Here is a 23,067-nt window from a genome sequence, read left to right as displayed (position 1 = left end):
GCCGGCAGCAGCTTGGACACTCACCAGATTTCGACAAAAGAAAGGCAAAGGCAAAGCAAAGGGAGATTGTACCAGGGATGATATCAGACGGGATAGACAACATTCATCTCTTGCTGAGAGGTGGCAATAAAAGCGGATTCGGAGCATCGTTTGTCAAGCCAACTCTGTGTGTGCCATGAATCCACTTGCAGGCTTTGGAGTTTAATTGGTATACAGATGGTGGTAATTGTGTGCAGTGGGGCTAGCGATGCTTTTGCAGATAACCTGTCCTCTCCCTCTATGTCACTGTCTTTTTCCTCACTCGGGGGAAACAGGATGGTTTGTGGCAGCCGAGTGGGGAAGTGGCTGCTCTTTTTGTCTCCTGCGTTGATGTGTCATTATGAGTCACGTCTCGTCTCCGTTGCCATTTCTGAGGTGCCAGAGGAGAGGCCCGTGTTTCATCGGCACTCAAATTACAGCCGACAAGATTTGAGAGGCAGCCCAGTTGTTGAGGCCTGTCTTGGAACCGGGATGCACACAGACGAGAGATTCGGAGGGCCATATAGAGAGAGATTTGCAAACTTGGCTCCACAAAACGGAGCATCGAAATGTGCGGCTTTGCCAGAGCACCTGAACCACAAGCAGGAGCCAGAAAGCGTTACGAGAGAAGAGCTTTGGGTCAGAGCAGATCCACTGAATCGGGAGCTGGATGACAGACCGACAGTTGTGCAAATCGCACTGATTCAATGGTTCAATGAGCTCCCAGTGCTGCAACATTTTAAACCCTTGTGCTGGGAGGATTGTGTTGGGAATCACCCTGGACTACTCAAGTCTAAATGTAGTCAGATAGATGATAGAGTTAGATTGAGGGAATCCTTTCCCCGTTTCCAAAGCATGCCTAGACAGGCTTTACTGTGTTTCACTCTATCCTGTTTACGTCACATCCCTTACTTTGAAGTTAGTAGAAATGTGAATCTCCAGGGACACTAACTTCTCATTGGTCAGAATGTCTTTTATGGCCCCAATAAACTGGACCATGAGGTTGGAACCATTTTGCTTCTCTCTTCTCCTTTTGTTCTTCTAGCTAACAAGAAGCATCTCGCCATCTCTCCTGGCAAGATGTAACTATTTAGATGTTTGTTATTTTTCCTTTCTTATTTTTCCTTAGAAACCAGTCTAGAGTAGACTAGACAGCTCCCAAGCCTTTTTACAATGGAGTTCTTTTTACCTGAATAAATACTTTTTGAACTTTTACTGAGACTCTGCAGTCCATTGCAATCCTAAGTAGTCAAAGGCTTCTCTTTCTCACCCTGTGTAAGTAACTGTTGCATTTGAAAGCTTTGTTTTTGCTACTCTGCTGATTTTTGGTGGAATCTCCCCCAGAGAGGGTTAAATTACACGGGGCGAGCAAAGAGAAGCCTTTGACCATTTAGGATTGCAATGGACTGCAGAGTCTCAGTAAAAGTTCAAAAAGTATTTATTCAGGTAAAAAGAACTCCATTGTAGATAGAAAGGCTTGGGAGCTGTCTAGTCTACTCTAGACTGGTTTCTAAGGAAAAATAAGAAAGGAAAAATAACAAAGATCTAAATACAGTAGAGTCTCACTTATCCAAGCCTCGCTTATCCAAGCCTCTGGATAATCCAAGCCATTTTTGTAGTCAATGTTTTCAATACATTGTGATATTTTGGTGCTAAATTCGTAAATACAGTAATTACAACATAACATTACTGCGTATTGAACTACTTTTTCTGTCAAATTTGTTGTATAACATGAAGTTTTGGTGCTTAATTTGTAAGATCATAACTCAATGTGATGTTTAATAGACTTTTCCTTAATCCCTCCTTATTATCCAAGATATTCACTTATCCAAGGTTCTGGCGGCCCGTTTAGCTTGGATAAGTGAGACTTTACTGTAGTTACATCTTGCCAGGAGAGATGGCGAGATGCTTCTTGTTAGCTAGAAGAACAAAGGGAGAAGAGACTGAACCAAAATGGTTCCGAACTCATGGTCCAGTTTATTGGGTCCATAAAAGATATTCTGACCAATGAGAAGTTAGTGTCCCTAAAGATTCACATTTCTACTAACTTCAAAGTAAGGGATGTGACGTAAACAGGATAGAGTGAAACACAGTAAAGCCTGTCTAGGCATGCTTTGGAAACAGGGAAAGGATTCCCTCAATCTAACTCTATCATCTATCTAACTACATTTAGACTTGAGTAGTCCAGGATGATTCCCAACAACTATGGGCGAGTTGCACTCTCTCAGCCTCGGAGGAAGACAAAGACAAAACTTCTCTGAAGAAACATTGCCCCTAAAAACTTGTAATATTTTTGCCTTAAGTCAGGAAGGAAAGCTGTTTCACTAATATACAGAACCCTGGACTTCTTGAAAGTGGATCAACCACCTTCCTATATTCTCTGTTTTATAAATAGTGGTATAATTGGGAATATTGGCTCTGGGTTTTTCTAAGAACTGTGTGATTGACTTAGAGAAGAGCAGAAGGGTCTACCCCATTCTTTGATCCATTTGGAATTTGTAACTTGTTAACATGAGCGTTAGGAAAAAAAACACGGTACCAGCTGGGTGCTGTTAGGCATTCATATCAGAAAGAGTCTAATCTTCAGAGATCATTAACTGCGCACCATTCACAGCGAAACCGGAGAAAGAGAAAAAAGAGGGACCTAGTTTTGAATATAATTAGCATTACCCTTTGCAAATGTTATGCAGCCTGTCTAGGTATGTATCTTGAATTGCACACTGTGAAATCTAGGCCTGATTTAATAAACGCTGTAAGACTTTATTTCACCACTTTTGAAAGTCTAGGAAAAAGAGAACTCATCAAATGGTATACTGAAGGGAGGTGCTCTGACCTTTTCCAGTTTCTGTACATGTGCAGAAAGCAGAACCAAAGGCACAGTCAGATACAGCTGGGATGAAACATGACAGAGGCAGAAAGCCATGGTGGGAGGTGGGATGGGACACAGAATGGCTTAAGACAAAAGTCGAGGGGAGTGCACACTTCGGAGGCAAAGCTAAAATAAGCCCGGCAGCAAACGCCTGCAGGGGAAATGCAAAAGATGAACAGAAATCCAAACTTGGTCATCGGAGTCATTCAAGTGTAAGTGTTTTGGGCATAGAAACAGAGTTATATTTTTAAGGGTTGTTTTATGCTTGCTAAGCCCTGCTTTGCTTCCATATACTCTATAGCTGGGAGGGTTTTGTAAAAGCAGCATCAGCATTGGCAAGATGCTAAAAGAAAAGAAAATCAGATTTCCAGCTTCTCTGCAGTGAAGCCTACAATACACAAAGCTTGAGAGGGAAAGGCAGAAATTCGAATCTATCCGATCCTAGATTAGCAGTATGTGCCGACCTGTAACAGGGAATGCAAACAGCAGCTGCCTCCAGAATTCCTTATGGAGCTTGCATAAGGACCCAGCTGAACATATAGTGTTACCAATCCTTAGGCACGCCACACCTTCTCATTCTAAGAGGAAATTAATAACAAACTTCTTCTGGACAGATCTTGCCAAGGAACTCTTTATTTATTTATTTATATTTACAGTATTTATATTCCGCCCTTCTTTCTCACCCCAAAGGGGACTCAGGGCGGATCACATTATATACATATAGGGCAAACATTCAATGCCCATATACACATAGAACAGAGACAGACGCAGAGGCAATTTAACCTTCTCCTGAGAGGATGTTCAATTCTGGCCACAGGGGGGAGCAGCTGCTTCATCATCCACTGTGACGGCACTTCCTCATTCCAACGTCGTAAATTAGTTAAATTTGCCTCCCCACTTTATAAGTGGTACCTTATTTCCTACTTGATAGATGCAACTATCTTTTGGGTCGCTAGGTCAGCAACGAGCAGGGGCTATTTTTATTTTTTAATTGACGGGTGCTCATCAACCTAACTTCACTACGTATTGAGACATGCAACAGAGGCTTTCTCTGTAGCCTGATCTGTGGGACTTCCTGCACAAGGAAGCATTTGAAACTATTGACCATTGTCCTGCTTTGGATCATTTGGTGATCTTGAGTCCAATCCCACAATAAAACAGAATTTTGTTGTTTGGACGAATGTCTAGAGCCTCTGCTCTCTTGCTTTGCCTCTCTCAGCATTTGTTGGTAAGGGAAGACATTGGACAGATACATTCCAGTTGTCAAAATCAGTTTCAGCTGTGTATACTTGTCTTTGGTATCTGTCACATTTTCACAGCCCATCGATATTCTCCGGGAAGATGAAACTGCTTCTATATCTCGGTCTTTTAAAGAACGAAATGTGAAACAAATTTCACGGTGGATCATCACTCAGAAGGCCCTTTCCATTCATCACATCGTCCGTAATTTCCCAGATAATGTACTGCATCAATCCTGGAGGATGGGAGAGATGTTATAAAGCTCAGCTGGTAACCCCTAAAAAGAAGCAAATTGCATTGTTTTGTCTCCAAATAAATAAGTAATTAGGATGCACGAATAGTCCTGGCGCTTTTCCCGTACTAAAACAGTGGAAACAACACAACCAACTTTCTATTTTGTGTGTGTGTGTGTTTGTCATTATGAATCTAGGATACCAAATTGCATATCGCTTGGCAACCAGCAACCCGAACAAGTTCACCACGGTGGAGGTGGGCTCCACAGTCCGGCAGTTTGTGGCTACAGATCTCCTCCCAGAATCGGCGTACATATTCCGAGCCTCTGCCAAGACGCGTCAAGGCTGGGGGGAGCCCTTGGAAGCTACGGTTATCACGACGGAAAAGAGAGGTAAGATCTGCAAGCTTGTTTTTATAAGAGGAATCAGTGTCACCAGGGATGGGGATTTCATCTCCTAGCACCCATCCGGTAGCCACAGCAATAAGTTCCAGAACACCTATTTCCAATGCAGTTAAACAATCCTGTGATGGCGCGAGTGGCACCATCTATATGTCGAACTGTAAGTTGCAAGATATGAATTGTTGTATCATGCCTGATTTTGCCTTTTTACCCTGTAAATGTAGTTGGATTGATTGGTTATTTATAGCTGTCAATCAATGTTGTTTGCACCAGTTATATTGCTTCCTCAGCTCAATTGTTTTCCTCCACCTTTTCCTGGAGTAGGTCAGTGTTTCCTTTTTCATTCCACCATCAAGCTTTCTATCAGATGGACGTGAGAGAGAGACTTGGCTCTAAAAGCCCTTGACTAAGTTACCTCTCAGCACCAATTCTTCTTACCCTCTCAGTACCAATTCTTCTTACCCTTGAGAGATTCTTACCCTTGAGACGTATGCTTCATGTTCAGACCAACCTGGACGATGTTGAGTCTCAAGCGCCTTCAAAACAATTCTTTGTCACCAGAGGAAGGCTCTGTGACTTCAAACATAGGCCATTTGGACTGAGGTTGAGGATTGCTTCGGCATTCACAGCCATCGAGAAAGAGGGACCTGGAAAAGCTTCTCAGCTGCAAAGCTCCTTGGACCCAAGACAACCAGAGACTGTAATGTATATTTTCCTTCACCCCTTTGAAACTTCCAGCTTATTGCCTTAAAGGGATAACCTTTTGTGAACAATAAAACCAGTTTTGAGTTATCTACAGTGTTTTGGTCCTTGGGAGTTCTAGTTTCCCTAAAGGATGGCAAGAAGCAATCCCCTGAGGGAAAGATGTCACGTCCATGCCTCTTTCGCTAAGAATTATAGCCCCAGGCACGACGGCACAAATCCAGCGCTACTTTTTTAGACATTCAACTTATTTGCAAGCGGAGTGTCCTAGAGATTTATGATCCTTTTTGTAATAAATGCTTTGTTTACAAATGTACAACGAACAGATGGGAGCCGAACCCACTCAGACGCAATACCAACAGCATGGCCAACAATGATATAACGTGCCGAGGGGCAATGGGTATCTCAAAACACATCCACATACAAGCTGGATAACCTCCTGATCCTAAAGACTGCCGCTGCCTTATATACCCAGCATCCAAAAAAAAAACAAAAAAAAACTCCACTATTAAAATGCTTGAGGCAGGAAATGATATTTCTGTAGGGAAGGGCAGTTCGGCAGGCATGGTTTGCATGTTGCCACATTAGCGTTGGTTTGGATAAAAATGGCATTTCAGAATGTATAAATTGCACGCAAGGATTTGGCATCCATCAGTGACTAGTGTCCTGTTGTGTTTTTTTTTTCCCTGCACTTCAATTGAAGGGACTTCTTGCCAGAACTCCTACCCACCGCCAAATATATACTCTCTTATACATTAGAAACAAGAATGCTGTTTGTCTTTGAAAAAAAAAACACTTTTTTTCTAGCCATGATAGAGCCTATTAAACAAGATTATGCAGGCGATACTGCTGAGCACGTAATAGCTGCCTCTCATAATTTCCTTCCTTCTGTTGCAACAACAATGGGTTCTATTGTTAAGCACTTAGGGTTACTTTGAATACAAGACCTATATATATAAAGCTGCCCACCGCATGGATGACTGTACATCCTACCAACTGCAGAGAAGCAAAAGAAAGTAACCTGGTTTGCAGGGATTGTCTGGCAGGAGGCACACTCGGAAGCTCACACTCTACAACTGAAGTTTGACACTTCCTGGCACCTCAACCCTCTGAATCCGTGCTCATATATCTGCATATGTTTCCCTGCAGAATAGATATACAGAAGAGACTTTTTTCTGACATATTGTATTATCATCTTCTTCCATCGTCACCGCTTGACTATAAAAGGTAAAGGTTTTCCCCTGACATTAAGTCCAGTCATGTCCGACTCTGGGGGTTGGTGCTCATCTCCATTTCTAAACCGAAGAGCCGGCATTGTCTGCGTAAAAATCAGCGCTCGGGCTTTTAAAGTCATTGTTGTGTTATGTCGTTTTGTTTAGTGTTGATATGTTTTGAATTACTGTCAAATTTTGTGTACGTAATTGTCATGCTATGTTGTTATTTGGGCTTGTCCCTGTGTAAGCTGCCCCGAGTCAATTTGGGGAAATGGTGGCAGGATATAAGACTAAAGTTATATATAATTATAATTATAATAATAATTTTTTTTTCATGTCAGGAGCAACCGGATTTGCTTCTGGAGTGAGAGAATTGGCCGTCTGCAAGGACGTTGCCCAGGGGACACCCGGATATTTTGATGTTTTACCATCCTTGTGGGAGGCTTCTCTCATGTCCCCGCATGGAGCTGGAGCTGACAGAGGGAGCTCATCCGCGCTCTCCCCGGGTGGGATTTGAACCTGGCAGCTTTCAGATCAGCAACCCAACCTTCAAGTCACAAGGCTTTTATCCCCTAGGCCACCGGAGGCTCCTAATAATAATAATAATAATAATAATAATAATGATTATTATTATTATTATTTTTATTATTATTATTATCTGCAAAAGGCCACCCTACTGGGATTTGTGCGCATCATCCAAAAGTACATCACATAGTCCTAGACACTTGGGAAGTGTTCGACTTGTGAATTTGTGATACAAAATCCAGCATATCTATTTTGTTTGCTGTGTCATACAATAATAATAATTTAATAATATTATCATAATATAATAATAATAATAATAATTTATATAATTATTTAATATTCATATTTATATAATATTATAAATAATATTATTTATAATAATATTATAAACAATTATATAAATAAGACACCTCCTAGGTCATGTGGCCACTGGCATGACTGCATGGAGTGCTATTACCTTTCCCGCTGAAGTGGTACCTATTGATCTACTCACATTTGCGTGTTTTTGAACAGCTAGGTTGGCAGAAGCTGGAGCTAACATCAGGAGCTCACCCCACTCCCCAGATTTGAACCGCCAACCTTTCGGTCAGCAAGTTCAGCAGCTCAGCGCTTTAACATGCTGCGCCACCGGTGGCTCCCCATATGCGATTACAGATTCCAGTTTATATTTTGTGTGTCTGTGTGTGTGTCTTCAAGTCATTTGTCAACTTACGATTTCTTCAGCAAGGACTTCCCAGATGTGGCTTTGCCACTCCCTTCCTCCGATTTAAATCAATCCGTTATTGCAAAACCTCGGTGAAACAAATCATTTCACATTAGCACCAGCGACAACAATAAAAGGCAGCTTTAAAAAAACAATTACAGTTTTAATTACAAGATCAGGCTGAAGAATTATGCAGATTAATATACCTAGATTTCAATGCACGTGTTAATCGGGCATGGGGAAGATTGTAAATTAGATGCGAAGCGTACTCTCTTGAGGCATGTCTCCATCACCCCGGAGGCTGCGACCTAGAAGACTCTTCCTTTTGTTGCACAAGGAAGGCCCTTGCGATGAAGCCTGGCTGAAAGAGAATAAGCCACGGAAAAGCTGGCATGCAAAGGAACTCTCCAAGCCACTGGGAGCTTTAAAAATAAGCACCGCTGTATTGGATTGAGCTTAGAAGTTTAAAGGGAGGAGGGAAAGGGAAAATAGAAACCAGTGCAGTTCTTTTAAGACTAGCGTTGCATTGAATCAAACTGGCAGTTCTAGGTTCCTCAGAGAATCTCGCAATCATTTTTTTAGTCAATGGAGTTTCAGCCTCGGTGGTGCGGGAAGTCCCATATACAGTAAATTAGAGTCATTCCTCTGGGAGATTCCTGAGCCATGGATCACTCTGACAGCGTAACCCATTTTTGGGAACTCAAGAAGCAGGAAGATTCTTGGTCTCGGGATCAATCTAGACCAAGAAGAGTTGCTCTGTGATGTTTGTTATAGTCTTTCCTCTACCTCCACCTCCTGCCTTTAGTCTGCTTTGGATTGATCATTGGAAGAACGAGCATTGGCTTAATTTGCTAGTCTGGCTCCCAAGGCATGTATTCTTAGGAAATCCCATTGTGCAAGGAAACACAAATTAATCTCAGGGAAAACATCTAATTTTATTTGGAGATATTGGAAGCCTGCTGCTAATCAAACACTAGGCTGGAAGAAATAATATGTGTGGTAGAAAAGACAGGCAAAATCCCCAGGCAGGGGATGATAGGTCCCAGGCCATAAGTAGTCATACACTAAAAAAGATGTATGTTTTTATGTACCAGAAAGTGACTAAAAGGCCTTGCATTGTGCCTCCTGCTCCAGGTCCTGTTCCAATTCTCGCAGTGGCTCACAATGTAAGATGCCATTCTGCATTCATATGCTAGACATTAGACTTGTGCACAAATTTGTTTTCTTCTCTTTTCTTCGGTATCTTCGGCACCTTTAGAAGTCATTAACAGTAAGAGCCCTCCTGGTATGAAAGCCCACCCGCAAAGCAAGCAGGAGCCAATCTCAGTTCCTCCTCTGCTTTTCAGGAGCACATGGTCCTCCTCTTGCAGCATGTGGAGAACCGCCACATGCTCTTTGCATGGGATGTCCTAGCTTTCTGTCCTAGGGTCCTATTTGTCTTCTTTTGGAGATGCAAATGTTCCTGAAATTGGGTTTCTATGAGTTTTCTGGGCTGTATGGCCATGTTCCAGAAGCATTATCTCCTGACGTTTCACCCACATCTATGGAGGAATACTCAGAGGTTGCGCAGTCAGGAGATAATGCTTCTGGAACATGGCCATACAGCCCAGAAAACTCACAACAACCCAGTGATTCCTGCCATGAAAGCCTTCAACAATGTTCTTGGAGGGTTGTTGTATGTTTTCCGGACTGTATGGCCATGTTCCAGAAGTATTCTCTCCTGACGTTTCGCCCACATCTATGGCAGGCATCCTCAGAGGTTGTGAGGCATGGAGAAACTAAGCAAGGAAGGTTAATATATATCTGTGGAGAGTCCAGGGTGTGAGCAGAGTTCTTTGTCAGTTGGAAGTCAGTGTGAATGCTGCAGTTAATCATCTTAATTTGGATAATCCACCCCTTCCTGATGATTTGACAAACTAGCACTTTTGACCCAGGTTTCTCCAGATTTTATCCAAGATTTTATCTTTTGTCCCTGTATGTGATTTTTATGACTTGTTTTCATTGTTATTTGATCTGTTTTATCACTTTGTTTTATTGTTGTTGACTGGGCTTGGCCCCATGTAAGCCGCCCCGAGTCCCTTCGGGGAGATGGGGCGGGGTATAAAAATAAAATTATTATTATTATTATTATTAATTAGCATTGGAAAGGTTTGTCTATTGCCTGGAGGGCATCCTTTGTTCAGAGTCATTAGCCGTCCCTGAAGCTCCTCTGCCCTCAGAGTGTTGAATGTTCTTGGAATTGTCCAAAATCTAGATAATTACAAGGAACAGTCTCTGATATGTAGTAAGGAAGACCTCTGAAAACATTAGGAAGAAACAGATTGAAAGACCAAAGACAGGAGATGATTCAGACACATGCATCTGATGAAAACATACAATCTCTTGGAGACGCTGGTAGATTCTTGCTTCCTCCAACAAAGCCACCCTAAGAATTGTAGTTCTGGCCTTTGCATCCTTTCATGCAACTCAGTGCTGTTCTTGTCAAGGGCTCTGCAAAGTGAATGGCTTCCCATTCTTTGCCACTGAGGCCTGCTGAGAGACATTGAGCCATAAAGCAACTGTTTTTGAGAGAAGCGGGGAGCGGGAGGATCGAAAGCCCCAACATAAACTGTGTTTTGTTGAAAGCTACGGGCGACTCAGGAAGCCAGAGGTGTGCGTTTATGGAAACAGGTGCTGACGGAGTCAAATGGAATGAGTTTCTCGGAGGCAAGGCGCTGCGGTGCCGCCAATCAATGCTGGCTTTATTACACGCCACACATTTTAATCAGAATCGATAATCTCCATGATAAACAATTAAACAATTATTCCTCACTCTATTGAGTTTTTCTATTGAAATTGATGGTTGTTGACAAACTGGGCCGGGTGAAAGTTCCCTTCCTCTTTTGTATCTTAACCATTTCCTGGCCTCACGCTTTTCTCTCGTGGCCCTTGGGACTGGCTGGTCTATTTTAGTCTAATGATTCCAAGTGATGGAGTGCAGGAAAAGATAAAGTCTGAAGTGTATAGGTTTCTTGAGATATCCGTTTGGCCCTCAAAAGGTGTGCAGTGACTGTGCGAAGAAGACCGTCGAGTGTGAAGATTGCACAGGCGGCTGCTTTGCCAGGAAGAGAGACGGCAGGGCAGGAAGTCAGCCAAGCTTGGGATTGTGTGAACCTTCAAGGTCTTCGAGAGTGTCTGTCTTCAAGCATCAGCTATCGGGTTCCATTTTTGAAGAAAAACTTCAGGTGTCTGGATGGAAACTATCAGATTTAAAACATCAGTTGCAAAGCCGGTTTTCTTGCTTGTTACCCAGGAAAGCAACAGTTTGTTCTGGGTGGTGTTTTGCATCAATATACTCATTTCTTAGGGCTGAGCAGTACTATATTTGAAGGTGTTTTATTAATCAAGGGGTTGTTTTTAATTTCAGAGCGTCCAGCCCCTCCGAGGGAATTGAAGGTCCCCCAGTCTGAAGTGACCTCCCGGAGTTTGCAGCTGCACTGGGTTCCCGGAAGCGACGGATCTTCACCCATACGTTACTTCACGGTGCAAACAAAAGAGCTGCCAGATGGGGACTGGAAGACATATTCGTCATCTATCAGCCATGAAGCCACCTCCTGCATAATTGACAGGTACCCATATAGAGGGAGGAAGCATCGCATGCCTTAGCCCTGGTAGCATCTTCCAGACTCAAAACACCAAGACTCTTCTTCCGCAGTATGAAATAAAAGAGGGTTTTATAGTTTGCTTTGAGACCTATGTACTCAACTCAAGAGTCAAAGCCTAATCTTGATCCTTTCACGGTATCTCTTTCCACTTGGTTTTTCAATACTAGGCGTATTAAAAATCTAGTGCTGAGTTTTTTTATTCATCCAGAGCAGGGGTCCCAAACTTTTTAAACAGGTCCCTCAGACTGTTGGAGGGCCGGACTATAGGTTAAAAAAAATACTATGAACAAATTCTTATGCACACTACACTATATCTTATTTTAAAGTAAAAAAAAACCCACCAAACAAAATGGAAACAAGTACAGCCTCAATGTTAATAACAATCATCATCACCATCATCATTATCATCATAAAAATAATAAAGAGGGTTGGAAGAGACACCTTGGGCCATTGAATTTTTGTCTATTTACTGTAAGCCGCTTTGAGTCTCCTTGGTGAGAAACGCGGGGTAAAAGTGATGTAAATAATAATAATAATAATAATCATCATCATCATCATCATCATCATCATCTAGTCCAACCCCCTCCTGCCTTCGTGCACCAAAACCTAATCAAAGCACCCCTGACAGATAGCCACCCCACCACCACTACAATAATAATAATAATACCGTAATAATCAGGGTTGGAAGAGACCGTTAGTCCAACCCGCTTCTGCCTTCGTGCACAAAAGACACAAGCAAAGCATCCCTGACAGATGGAAGGTGTGCACGGGGCTCCCTCCTCCCTCGCCTCGCACACACCTTTTCCTCCTTCTCCTTCGTGCCACACGTGCCTTTCTCAGCGGAGGAGAGAGCCACCACTGCGGGGGCCGGATAAATGGCTCCAAGGGGCCACATGTGGCCCGCGGGCCATAGTTTGGGGACCCCTGATCCAGAGTAATCTAAACATTCTATTTGGTTACGGATTAATATTATTTACTCTTGGGATAGGGATCAAGGTGGATTCAGTGCATAAGATTCTAAAGAGCTACCGTGGTACACTGGATTGAGGTATCAAATTGTAGGTATCGAATTGGTCCTGGATAGGGAACTAGCCCCAGTGCCCTAGACCTAGATCTATGCAGCGTCAAACCTTTGCTTTTCCAGATTTTTTGGGATTTCAACCCCCAGAAGCCCAGGCCTACTTGTCCATTGCTCAGGAATTCTGGGAGCAGGAATCCAAAACATCTAGAGGACCGAAGGTCGGATGCCACTGATTAAAAGAGTCCTCTTCAGATGTTTTAAGCTTGACAAATTTCACCAAGATGTTATCAAGAGAAAATGTACTAATCATTAAAAAAAATATTGTTCCTTTTCAAGTGATGAAAAAATGGGACTAAATCAATAATTAAAATGTGTCTCAACCATGGAGAACAAGCACTGGATAATTAGGGGTGTAGTTAAGGATCTGTTTGTCGGTAATGTTGCTGCTGTGCTGGAGAAAAAGCAATAAAGTGCTGCATGGAGGAAGCGACTAATTAACATTGCATGTGACCTTTGCTTAATTAAGCCTTATTTCTCAGTGAAGGGTTGTGAAAGGATCCTGATGAAGGACAGAGGTACTTCTGGAAAAGGTGTCACGTGGGAGCACAGTTCTAATTTACCTCCCTTTACCAACCTGGAGGGCCCAAATTGGCCCATGCCTGCTCTATGGGGAGGCAAGGGCTTTTAGTAAAACCATATTTTACTCCAGTTTGCATGTTGCTTGATGCCTGCTCATCTCTCTGGGAATTGTCTGAAAGTGAGGGCAGGATTATAACCCCAGACAAATTGTTCTCCTATTGTTTCCGCACAAGTTAATTGGCGAGCTTTCCTTTTCTGTCTTGCCAGGCTCTCTAGCAAGGCAGGAAAATTCAAAATCCTTGTGAAGTCCCTTCTTTTGTCGTGATTGTTGAAATGCATTCCCCATCCACGCATTGAGATTCTGTCTCCGCGAGTCCCTTATCTTGTTTCCAGATGAAATGAGGGCAATTTTATCTGTATTGCCATACTGAGGAACGGAGAGATAGCATCGCCCTGTTTAAACAGCATTATCCAGCCTTCATTAGATTCTGCTGGAATTAAAATTCTTGTGCTTAAGCCTCCCGCTACCTATAAGGACTTGCCAGTTGCCGCTCGTCCTTCCTCGCCTGCTCAGATCTGCTGAATTTGCGGGAGGGGAGGCCTGGGAAGCGCTGGCGAAGAAGACGGGATAATACAACGTAGACTTCTGGCAGTGAGCGTAATGATCAAATAGTTTGATGCCATCTTTACAATTTGCAGATGGAGTGCCTATCTCCCTCTTGCGATAATTTCCACAAGCACAACGAGCTGTAAGGAATAAGGAAAGATGAATTCCATCTCTTTACTGGCAATTTCGTTTTCATTTTTCTCTCCCTGAAATCCTTTTCCATTTGTCTTCCAACACTAATCGCTTATTCCTTTTAAGTGTTTTCCTCCCAAGCTATACCCACATCTGTTTCTTACCCATCCTATATACGGCAACATTTGTATACTTAGTGCTTCTTTTCTCAGAGTGCCGTGACAGGGACAAAATCCACCAATTTTTTCTGGACTTACTGCATTTATTTATTTTATACCCATCTTTCTCTTTAAAACAGAAGTTAAGGTGACTTTAGCCTTTTCTACACTGCCATATAATCAGATTCAAAGAGGATAATCTGGATTTTATATGGAAGTGTAGAAGGGGACTTCAATTCAAATGAAAATATAGAATAGACAATAGGTTTGTGCATGAATTTAGTTTCCTCCAATACCTTCGGTACTTCGGGGCCCTTCCAGTATGAAAATCTATTCAACACAAAAGCAAGCGAGAGCCAATCTTGATGACTCCTCACCTACTCAGCATCATAGTTTAATTTTTGGATTTTCCTTTATTTTCCAGATTCTTTTTGTTTAGTTCATTGGTTTTCAACCAGTGGGTCCCAGGTGTTTTGGCCTACAATTCCCAGAAATCCCAGTTAGTTAACCAGCTGTTAGGATTTCTGGGAGTTGAAGGAACCACTGATTTATGGGGACTGACTGGGAGTTGGGGACATGAGGGATGATGGGTGGGGTTCACATGTGTGTGTTTGGGGGCTTGGAGATGAAGAGTCACCCTTTTAGCTTCTTTTTCTACTCCCCTTCCTCTCCTTCAGAAAATACTTCTAAAAATAATTGTTATTAATAAAAATGGTAATCCCAGATAACAAAAAGAGAAGCCTGCCTCTCCTCTAGAGTAAAAAATAGAAACAGGTTTAAGGAAGCAAAACGGCAAGCAGAAAGGAGATTGCAGGCACTGAAAACAGAGGGGATTTTTAAGGTAGTCCAGAGAGGATAGCTCTAGTGAGCTACAAGTCATCGCTCTTCCTTCCCTGAGCCTCCTTAAAATGCCTCTTGGAAAGCTGTGGTGTCCTGGTGGTGTTGAGGGAATGCATGCACGCCTGCCTCTCCTCTAGAGTAGAAACAGCTTTAAGAATCATTAAACCTGGCCTTATTCTCTGAAACAAATGCGGTCATTACTTCTCAATACCAAAAACCAGGCAATGTATCTACCACCACTTTCCTTGTGGGGATGCCTCGGAGCCATTTCACATGCTGTCCATCATATAGCCTTGTATCCCTCTGTGTTTAATCTGCCACTCCTAGCAGGTAGATCAGTCCTGCTAGTTGGCCCTATAAGACAAAGGACTGTATTGGTTTTAACCGATTAATTAGCTAAGCTTATTGTGTGCGAGTGTGAACTCCTGCAGACCTTGTTAGTGACTCAAGAGGGAACTTCCCATTAGCGATGCTGGAAGCGCTGCTAAAGTCACCTCGGCGGGAAGCCAGCTTTTGCATATCTTAAAGTCACTGAGTACACAGAAAACTTGCCGGGAATCCCCTGTCGTTATCTGTGTTAAATAAGCTGAGTAACACAATCAGTTGGAAATGCAGCAGCAGTGGGAAATAGCATCCCTGCAGCAGTGGCTAATAGATTAGCCGAGAAATCCGTGGCTGCAAAGACCACGTTGGCCCTCCCTCTGCTGCTGGTTACTTTTTGATACATTTTTGGATATCCTACATATGCATTTTGTACACTTTTCCAACTTGCAGGCTGAATCCGTTCACTTCCTACAAGCTGCGCCTGAAAGCAACCAATGATATTGGAGACAGCCATTTCGGTGCCGAGACAGAAGCAGTCACGACGCTTCAGGATGGTAAGACTTTTAGGAAGCCAAATTGGGACAGGAACTGAAGATGGTTATTTGGCATTGAGAATGCTTTACTTCATTCATTCTTCACTAATTTCATTCCTTGAAGAACTAATAGGGTAAACTTATCCCTGCGGCAAAAACTGAACATTTTTGAAGACTTTTCACAATTCAGGGTCTCTTCTGTGAAAAAAAATAATCACAAATTGTGCTTTGTTTTTGTCGCACCGCTAAAATGTTCTGTATATGGGTGGCATTGCCTGTGTAGAAAATAATACTTCTGCACAGAAATGTTATTTTCTCTACAGAAAATGCTGTATTTGGGAATTTATAGTGCACAAAATTCAGAATCCTTTGGTGTGGAGAGCAGCATGTTACAGAATATTTTTGCTCAGAAGAAGACAAATCATGTATATTTTGCACAGGATAAGTCCCAAAATATGACAGTTCTTATGACCAGGATTTTCCTCATCAAGTTTTCCATTCACTCAATAATAATAATAATAATAATAATAATAATAATAAGAAGAAGAAGAAGAAGAAGAAGAAGCAAAATAATAATAATAACTAATATGCAATAATAATTATTGCATATTAATATGCAAAATAATAATAATAACTGCAAAAGGCCACCCTACTGGGATCTGCGCACATCATCCGAAAATACATCACACAGTCCTAGACACTTGGGAAGTGTTCGACTTGTGATTTTGTGATACGAAATCCAGTATATCTATCTTGTTTGCTGTGTCATAATAAAATAATAATAATAAAAAAATGTTATTTATATACCTTCCTATCTCCCGGATGGGACTCAGGGCGGTTTCCAATCATAAAAACAACACATATATTACATAGCAACATAATAACACATTATTAAGCAAAGTAAAACAATACAATTAGAGTAGAGTCTCACTTATCCAAGCTAAATGGGCCGGCAGAAGCTTGGATAAGCTAATATCTTGGATAATAAAGAGGGATTAAGGAAAAGCCTATGAAACATCAAATTAGGTTATGATTTTACAAATGAAGCACCAAAACATCATGCTTTACAACAAATTTGACAGAAAAAGCAGTTCAATACGTAGTAATGTTATGTTGTAATGACTGTATTTACGAATTTAGCACCAAAATATCACGATATATTGAAAACATTGACTGTAAAAATGGCCTGGATAATCCAGAAACTTGGATAAGCGAGGCTTAGATTAGTAAGACTCTACTGTAATAATAAAACTTTATTTATATACTAGCTGTGCCCGGCCACGTGTTGCTGTGGCAAAGTGGTGGTGGTATTGGTTAAAAATTGTTGTGTAATTTTTATTTGACGTTATTTGCATTTTTTAATTAATTTTATTGTAAGTTATATTTTTATTTATTATATTTTATTATTTTCTTGTATTATTTTTAGTTATTTTCTGTTATTATAGTATTTTATTGTATCAATTTTTTAGTGTTTTTTATTATTTTTATTGGGTTGCTAGGAGACCAAGTTGGAGGAGCTTAGCCTTCTAACTGGCAGCAATTGGATAAAAGCAATTATTCCTCTCTCTCTAATTAGGACTTTGTTTTTCTTTTCTTTTTGTTGTATCAACCTAGAGGCGTGGATGATGGGTCGTGTTGTCAAATTTCGAGGTTGGGGGGCCTGTAGTTTTGTTGTTTTGTGGGTCGCCGTGATGCCATCACTCTTTTATATATATAGACTGGCTATCTCCAGGATGGGACTCAGGGCGGTTTCCAATAATAAAAACAACACATGCATTACATAGCAACATAATAACACATTATTAAGCAAAGTAAAACAATACAATTATATAGCAATAAATAACACTTACACAACCTGATCAAGAAACTCATGTTTCAAATATGTTTCAATGTTTCTTATATCCCTAGTTCATTTATTCCTAATATCCCCCATTAACATTAGAGATCAGGAATTCTAGTCATGCAAAATCCTCCATCTGGGTTCTGTTGACAAAGTTGCACCTCTTTAGTAGTCCGGCTCTCCCACGGTGCATCCAGCTAATGAATCTTGCTGTCAGAGGCCCAGAAACTGAATTAAACCCAGTTTGATTTGTCTTCCGGGTTCTGTGCTAACTAACCATTATCTTTCCTGAAATTGAATAATTTACTAAGGGGCATTAAAAATGAATGCAGAATGGACTGTCTGTTTGTAGAACTTTATTCAATTGCTTTCTCTCCAAATCTACTTCTTTGCGGCACAAGTGCTAAATTGTTGAATGAGGGAGAGAGGGGAGGCCGGGCAGGATCCGAGGACTGAAGAAGAGAAGACTCTAAGCCAGGGGTCCCCAAACTTTTTAAACGGGGGGCCAGTTCACGATCCTTTGGACTGTTGGAGGGCCAGACTAGTTGGCCACTGAGCAATAATAATAATAATATAATAGCAATAAAAGCAATAATAGTTGGCCACTGAGCAATAATAAATAAATAAATAAATAAATAATAACAACAATAACAATAATAAAGAGGGTTGGAAGAGACCCTTTGGGCCATTGAGTCCAATCCCCTTCTGCCTTTGTGCATCGAAAGCACAAGCAAAGCACCCTTGACAGATTACCACCCAGCGTCAATGTTAAGAAGACGAAGAAGAAGAAGGAGGAGGAGGAGGAGGAGGAGGAGGGTTGGAAGAGACCCCTTGGGCCATTTAGTCCAACCCCCTTCTGCCTCTGTGCCCCAAAAGCACGAGCAAAGCATCCTTGATAGATGGCCATCCAGCCTCAATGTGAAGAAGAAGAAGAAGAAGAAGAAGAAGAAGAAGAAGAAGAAGAAGAAGAAGAAGAAGAAGAAGAAGAAGAAGAAGAAGAAGAAGAAGAAAGAGGGTTGGAAGAGACCCCTTGGGCTATTGAGTCCAATCCCCTTCTGCCTTTGTGCATCGAAAGCACAAGCAAAGCATCCCTGATAGATGGCCACCCAGCCACAATGTGAAAAAGAAGAAGAAGAAGAGGAGGAGGAGGAGGAAGAAGAAGAAGAATAAGAAGAAAGAGGGTTGGAAGAGACCCCCTTGGGCCATTTAGTCCAACCCTCTTCTGCCTCTGCGCACCAAAAGCACAAGCAAAGCACCCCTGACAGATGACCACCCAGCGTCAATGTTAAGAAGACGAAGAAAAAGAAGAAGAAGAAGAAGAAGAAGAAGAAGAAGAAGAAGAAGAAGAAGAAGAAGAAGAAGAAGAAGAAGAAAGAGGTTGGAAGAGAAGAAGAGAAGAAGAGACCCCTTGGATTATTTAGCCGAACCCCCTTCTGCCCTTGTGCCGTGGGGGCCGGATAAATGGCTTCAATGGGCCACATCCGGCTCCCGGGCCTTAATTTGGGGACCCTTTCTCTAAGCTCTGGCAAGGCTGTATGGCAGTCGTGAAAAACTATTTGGTTTTGACTTCCAGAATTCCTTGTTTTGTACAGGAAGAGGGTGCGATACAAAATAAGAATGCATGCCCAGCATTGCATGGAAAGATGCAGTCTCCGCAAATGCAAGATTTCACTAGAGAGAGCTCAAGATGAGAATGTATTCCATTCAAGAATACATTGCCTTTCTTTGAGGCTGGGAGAGTTTGACGTGCCCAAGGTTTCTCAGTAGGTTTCTATGACTAAGGTTTGAATTGTAGTCTACTCAAACCATTACACTACGCCGGCTCCCTATTTTCTCTACCCATCCACAAATTCATAAGTCCCTGGATGAATGGGTCATAATACGTGGCCCCACATGATTATTTCTAGGGTATCTTCATACCCATAAGTCATGTCATTTAAAAAACACAAGTAACAATATCAACCAAGCATCTATAGAAACTCTGTAAAATTCCACAGTTAAAAGCAGGCTGCATGGAGTATAAAACAGAGCTTGCAAAATATAACCAGTAAAAAGCCAGTATAAAATATCAGTCATGTTAAAAACTAGATAAAAGCATCCCCAGCGCAGTCGGTATATTGGCATTTTTCCGGTAATTGTGCAGTTTTCGGCACATGTTGCACCTCACAATGTATATTTCGCAGTATATTTTTGCAGTTATTATTATTATTATTTTGCTCTGTTTTATCCTGCTTGCATCCTACTTTTAACTGTTGGATTTTACAGTGTTTTGTATAGATGTTTGTTTGATGTTGTTTCTGACCATTGGTCGGAGCATTAATAAATTGATTGATTGAGTCATTGAGTCCTAAGTCATGTCTGTTCCCCTGTCCCATTCCCCAAGATGAAGCCTGCTTTGCAAGAAAGAGAACGTGCCATTAACGGTAGCCTGTACTTGCTGATCCAACCATTTTGCAACTTTTTGGGAGAGTCTGCATTCATAAGTCACCCAGAAGAGATGCAAGAATTTAACAGCCTCCTTTTAGTGCCGTGCATAAAAAACAACATTAGCATAAGTTGCTTTGTGCTGTATTGCTATCCAAACACATCAAGCGCCTCCTGCGAATCGACCAAAAAGCTCAGAACTTGTGTTGATATTTCTGGGGGACATTTCTGCAAATCAGGCATTATTGCTGTGCTGAGCTGCAATAATATCTATCACTGATAAGATTTCCCATTTTTAGCTGGGTATGTCCATTTGGCAGCCATCGAAACAGCAATTTAGCCATCATGCAAGCCCCAGCCTACCAGGGAGCTGGCTCCAAATGGAGTTTGGAAACTACTATAGTTCTTTGACTCTAACATGCACTTTTTTCCATATTAACATTTCTAAAATGGGTTGCATCTTCAAATCACAGGTGTATCTTATGTATTTTTGTTGGTGGTAGTGGTGCTGAAGTTAGTGTGCATCTTACAATTGTTGGTGTTTACAATTGAAGAATTATGGTACAGTAGAGTCTCACTTATCCAAAGTTCTGGATTATCCAACGCATTTTTGTAGTCAATGTTTTCAATACATTGTGATAATTTGGTGCTAAATTCATAAATACAGTAATTACTACATAGCATTACTCTGTATTGAACTACTTTTCCTGTCAAATTTGTTGTATAACATGATGTTTTGGTGCTTAATTTGTAAAATCATAACCTAATTTGATGTTTAATAGGCTTTTCCTTAATCCCTCCTTATTATCCAACATATTCACTTATCCAATGTTCTGCCGGCCCGTTTACGTTGGATAAGTGAGACTCTCCTGTAGTTTGTTACCCTGCATGACAGCTGGGGTGAGGAATGAAAGCGAAAATTCTCTCCAGAGGAAAGAAAATCAATATTATTGCCTATAAGCCCTTGGGATGAGCTCAACCTTGGCCTTATCTTTAATGTGCACTGTTTCTCTCGTTGCTCTTTTTTGTTTCCTTGCTTGTTTGTTTGTTGCGGCAAATGAGCACAAGGGATGTTCTGGAACTCATTCCCATGAATTTTAAGCCATCCCAGTTCCCTTCATCCTTTTGCACACTTTGGGCTGAATTTGAAAGAGCCCGGCACACCCTCTGGCCTCCATACAGCAGAAGTGATTAATGGGAAAAGCTTCTCACCTCCTCAGCAACCTCAGAGGATTTATTTTGCCAAGCGGAAACGGGTGCCGGTGGTGGAGCATTTTAGCGTGGAGAGCTGGGAGCACTTGATAAGCCTCCTCGGCTTTGTCCCCAACGCATTCTGTGCCTTTGCGGCACAGGTAGGATAGGCGGTGAAAGCAGGCTTAGGCGGGTGGGCCTCTGAAAGCCATTCTCTGCCATTGGGCTACACTGCCGTGCCTGCAGTGATGCACACAAGGAAGGAAATAAGGAAGGAAGGAGCTTTGATTTAAAAAATTGGAACGTCGTTTTTGAAATGTATCTATCATCATCTTTTTTTTCTCTTTTAGTCCCAGGTGAACCACCCAGTTCTGTTTCTGTGATCCCGCACACAACGTCCTCTGTCCTTGTGCAGTGGCAGGTTAGTAAACTGTCAAAGGTTGAGTGAGATACTCTGTTTATAAGTGAAAAAGGCCACTAACCCAAGTCTAGCTAGTCCCGAGGATTCGTGCCACTTGCCATTTAGGTTGTGCATTGCTCTTCTTGTAGGACCTTTTCACACTACCCGTTTATAGTTTACTAGCTGTGCCCGGCCACGCGTTGCTGTGGCGAAGTCTGGTGGTATGAGAAATAAAGTATTGAGGAATTGGTGGTAGTTAAGGTAAAGGGTCAAGGTTTTCCCCTGACATTAAGTCCAGTCGTATCTGACTCTGGGGGTTGGTGCTCATCTCCATTTCTAAACCGAAGAGCTGGCGTTGTCTGTAGACTCTTCTAAGGTCATGTGGCCAGCATGACTGCATGGAGTGCCGTTACCTTCCCACCTGAACGGTACCTATTGATCTACTCACATTGGCATGTTTTCAAATTGCTAAGTTGGCAGAAGCTGGAGCTAATAGTGGGCGCTCACTTCGCTCCCGGGATTTGAACCTGGGACCTTTCGGTCTGGAATTTCAGCAGCTCAGTGCTTTAACACACTTCGCCACTGGGGCTCCTGCCATATAATCCAGTTAAAATCTGATTATCTGTATTTTATAGGCAGTGTGGAAGAAGCCTAGGTGAGGCCTAACTCTGCCTGTCCCCTGGGCTGAGTGGGTTGCTAGGAAACCAAGTGGGGGGAGCTTAGCCTTCTAAGTGGCAGGAATTGGATAAAAACAATGATTCCTCTCCCTCTAATTAGGACTTTATTTTTCTTTTCTTTTTGTTGTATGAATGTAGAGGCGTGGATGAGGGGTTGTGTTGTCAGTTTTCGAGGTTGTAGGGTGTTTAGTTTTGTTGTTTTGTCCTAGGCCGAAATTTCATTACTCTTTTATATATATAGATAGTATCTAGCCTACTTATGTCCTCTTTTGGTCACTGTAGATCAGACCTCTTCAACCTACGGTCCTCCAGGTATTTGGGCTTCCAACTCCCAGAAGCACCAGCTAACTTGTCCAGTGGTCAGGAATTCCGGAAGCCAAAATCCCAAACATCTGGAGAACCATAGGTTGAAGATACCTGTAGATCAGTGGTTCTCAACCTGTGGGTTCTCGGGTGTTTTGGCCTACAATTCCTAGAAATCCCAGCCAGTTGACCAGCTGTTAGGATTTCTGGGAGTTGAAGACCAAAACATCTGGGGACCCATAGGTTGGGAACCACTGATGTAGATGGAAGTATCCAGCAACTCCATCCATCTGTATCTCCTACTTTACTGCCACTTGGGCATCCCATGGCCATAGAGCAGTGGTTCCCAACCTTTGGGCCTCCAGGTGTTTTGGACTTCAACTTCCAGAAATCTCCACCATCTTACCAGCTGTTAGGAAGTGTGGGAGCTGAAGTCCAGAACACCTGGAGAACCTCAGGTTGAGGAAACCTGTAGATGGAGATATCCAGC

At 42.1% G+C, this 23,067-nt stretch overlaps 1 protein-coding gene across 7 annotated transcripts in view; it reads left to right on the top strand.

Annotated features, from left to right (window-relative positions):
- sdk1 (sidekick cell adhesion molecule 1) overlaps positions 1-23,067 on the top strand; it is a 615,491-nt gene that overhangs the window by 499,127 nt on the left and 93,297 nt on the right. For all 7 annotated transcript variants that reach the window (XM_062964472.1, XM_062964469.1, XM_062964468.1 and 4 more), the window contains exons 29-32: positions 4,557-4,751; positions 11,311-11,512; positions 15,660-15,763; positions 21,548-21,618. In XM_062964472.1, the coding sequence (XP_062820542.1) occupies positions 4,557-4,751; positions 11,311-11,512; positions 15,660-15,763; positions 21,548-21,618 (572 nt within the window). The remainder of the gene's footprint in view (positions 1-4,556; positions 4,752-11,310; positions 11,513-15,659; positions 15,764-21,547; positions 21,619-23,067) is intronic.

Source organism: Anolis carolinensis, unplaced genomic scaffold (genome assembly GCF_035594765.1).
Source record: "Anolis carolinensis isolate JA03-04 unplaced genomic scaffold, rAnoCar3.1.pri scaffold_13, whole genome shotgun sequence".
Classification (NCBI taxonomy): Eukaryota; Metazoa; Chordata; class Lepidosauria; order Squamata; family Dactyloidae; genus Anolis; species Anolis carolinensis.
The sequence above is the reverse complement of the archived record's forward strand: the minus strand, read 5'-3'. Positions and strand labels throughout refer to the sequence as shown.